We start from the raw sequence: 1,543 nt of genomic DNA, 5'->3' as shown, positions 1-1,543 counted from the left end.
CACCCTTTGAGCACTCTACTCACCTCCTACATAGAACGAAGAATGCCCCTCAAACTGTTGACTCCTCTGCCTCTACTGCAAGCCCTGGGATCTCCTTTGGGAACTTTCCCCCATTCTTTGTTTCATTTTTCTATCCCCCTTTTGCTCCCGAATTTAGTTGGTTTCCTCAATGTCCTGCTCCACTAACAAAGCCCTCTTGACCAACTCAGAATAGTCCCTTATTGTCAGTGGGACTAATCTATTCTAAATAGCAGGCCTCAACCCCTACTGGAACCTCCTAGCATTTTTTCCTTCCTCACTAATCATCCCCAAGGCGAATCTGGACAACTCCCAAAAGCATGACTCATACTTTGGCACCGACATGGTTCCTTGGATGAGGTGCTCAAACTCCATCCTCTTAGCATGCTTAGCTGCCTCTCCAAAATACTTGCCTAGGAAGATTCTCTCAAATTCCTCCCAGGTCATAACCTTAGTATCATACACTCTTTTCATTGATTCACACCAAAAATCAGCTTTGTCAACAAGCATGTATGCCACGAAACTTACCCTCATTTTCTTAGGTATGTACAACCCCACCAGAGTTCTTTTCATCCTCCTCAACCAATGCTCAGCTGCTTCTGCATTGGGCTCTCCATTAAAAGATGGAGGTTGCATCACCATGAATCTCTTCATCGCCTCCATCTGGCTCATTACTAGCCTCTTAGAGCGGCTCCTCTTATGCGAGTGATCTGAAACCTTTTGGCCCTGGGTACCTCTAGACCTCCTGGAACCCTAGCCTCTCATCAACTGGGTAGTCTCTTTCAACTCCCTTCTTACTTCTCGGAGTTCTTCTCTTACCGAATCCAACTCCTCATCTCTCTCAGATCTTCCTCTTTTAGTCATTCCAGCCATTTCAAATTGAACAAACCCTAATTCAACCACACTTCCAAGGTGAGCAAAACAAATTCAAATGTAACCATTTAGCAACTTCAACAACTATCAAAACTTTCACTTTCACACAATCTCAAACAAGGTTTTTCAAACATCAAGAATCAACAATTAAATAATTCAATTAATAATCAGCTCGTTAGCTAACACATACAAAAAAATCATAACATAACAAAACATAACAATACACACAAACACTCACAAACACCGACCTCAAGGTATTATTGCAACCTTGGCTATGATACCACGTTGTCACGACCCAAATTCCAGGTGACCCAAAATTTGGCCCATGACCCCAAGTCAAAGGTTTGACTCTAAGGGTTCCTCCTATTCCACACTGGCAGTCAACCAAAACACTCTGATTTTTTTTTCTACACATACATCACACTAGAGTTCTCACCAACTAATAATATCCCAAACACTTCTCAAAAGCAACAAGATATATTAATTATCATTAGAGTCCAAAAATAAAAGTTCATAATTAAACAACTTAATCAAATTAGGGTCTCATTACGAATCCATAGTTCACAGTTTACTAAAAAAAGTCCCAATACTACAAACACAATAAATACAATACGCTCTACTAGGCCGCTCCAGGAGCATCCTGAAGTCCTCC

At 41.3% G+C, this 1,543-nt stretch overlaps 1 protein-coding gene across 1 annotated transcript; it reads right to left on the bottom strand.

Annotated features, from left to right (window-relative positions):
• Window positions 1-264: 264 nt before the first annotated feature.
• LOC104877873 (uncharacterized) lies at window positions 265-690 on the bottom strand. Its single transcript, XM_010647105.1, has one exon. The coding sequence runs from the start codon at window positions 688-690 to the stop codon at window positions 265-267; it is 426 nt and encodes a 141-aa protein (XP_010645407.1).
• Window positions 691-1,543: the final 853 nt, after the last annotated feature.

This window comes from Vitis vinifera, chromosome 12, assembly GCF_030704535.1.
Source record: "Vitis vinifera cultivar Pinot Noir 40024 chromosome 12, ASM3070453v1".
NCBI classification, from domain to species: domain Eukaryota; kingdom Viridiplantae; phylum Streptophyta; class Magnoliopsida; order Vitales; family Vitaceae; genus Vitis; species Vitis vinifera.
The sequence above is the reverse complement of the archived record's forward strand: the minus strand, read 5'-3'. Positions and strand labels throughout refer to the sequence as shown.

Coding starts and splice junctions, on each gene's coding strand:
- LOC104877873 (XM_010647105.1), bottom strand. CDS start 690: ATGAGCCAGATGGAGGCGATGAAGAGATTCATGGTGATGCAACCTCCA.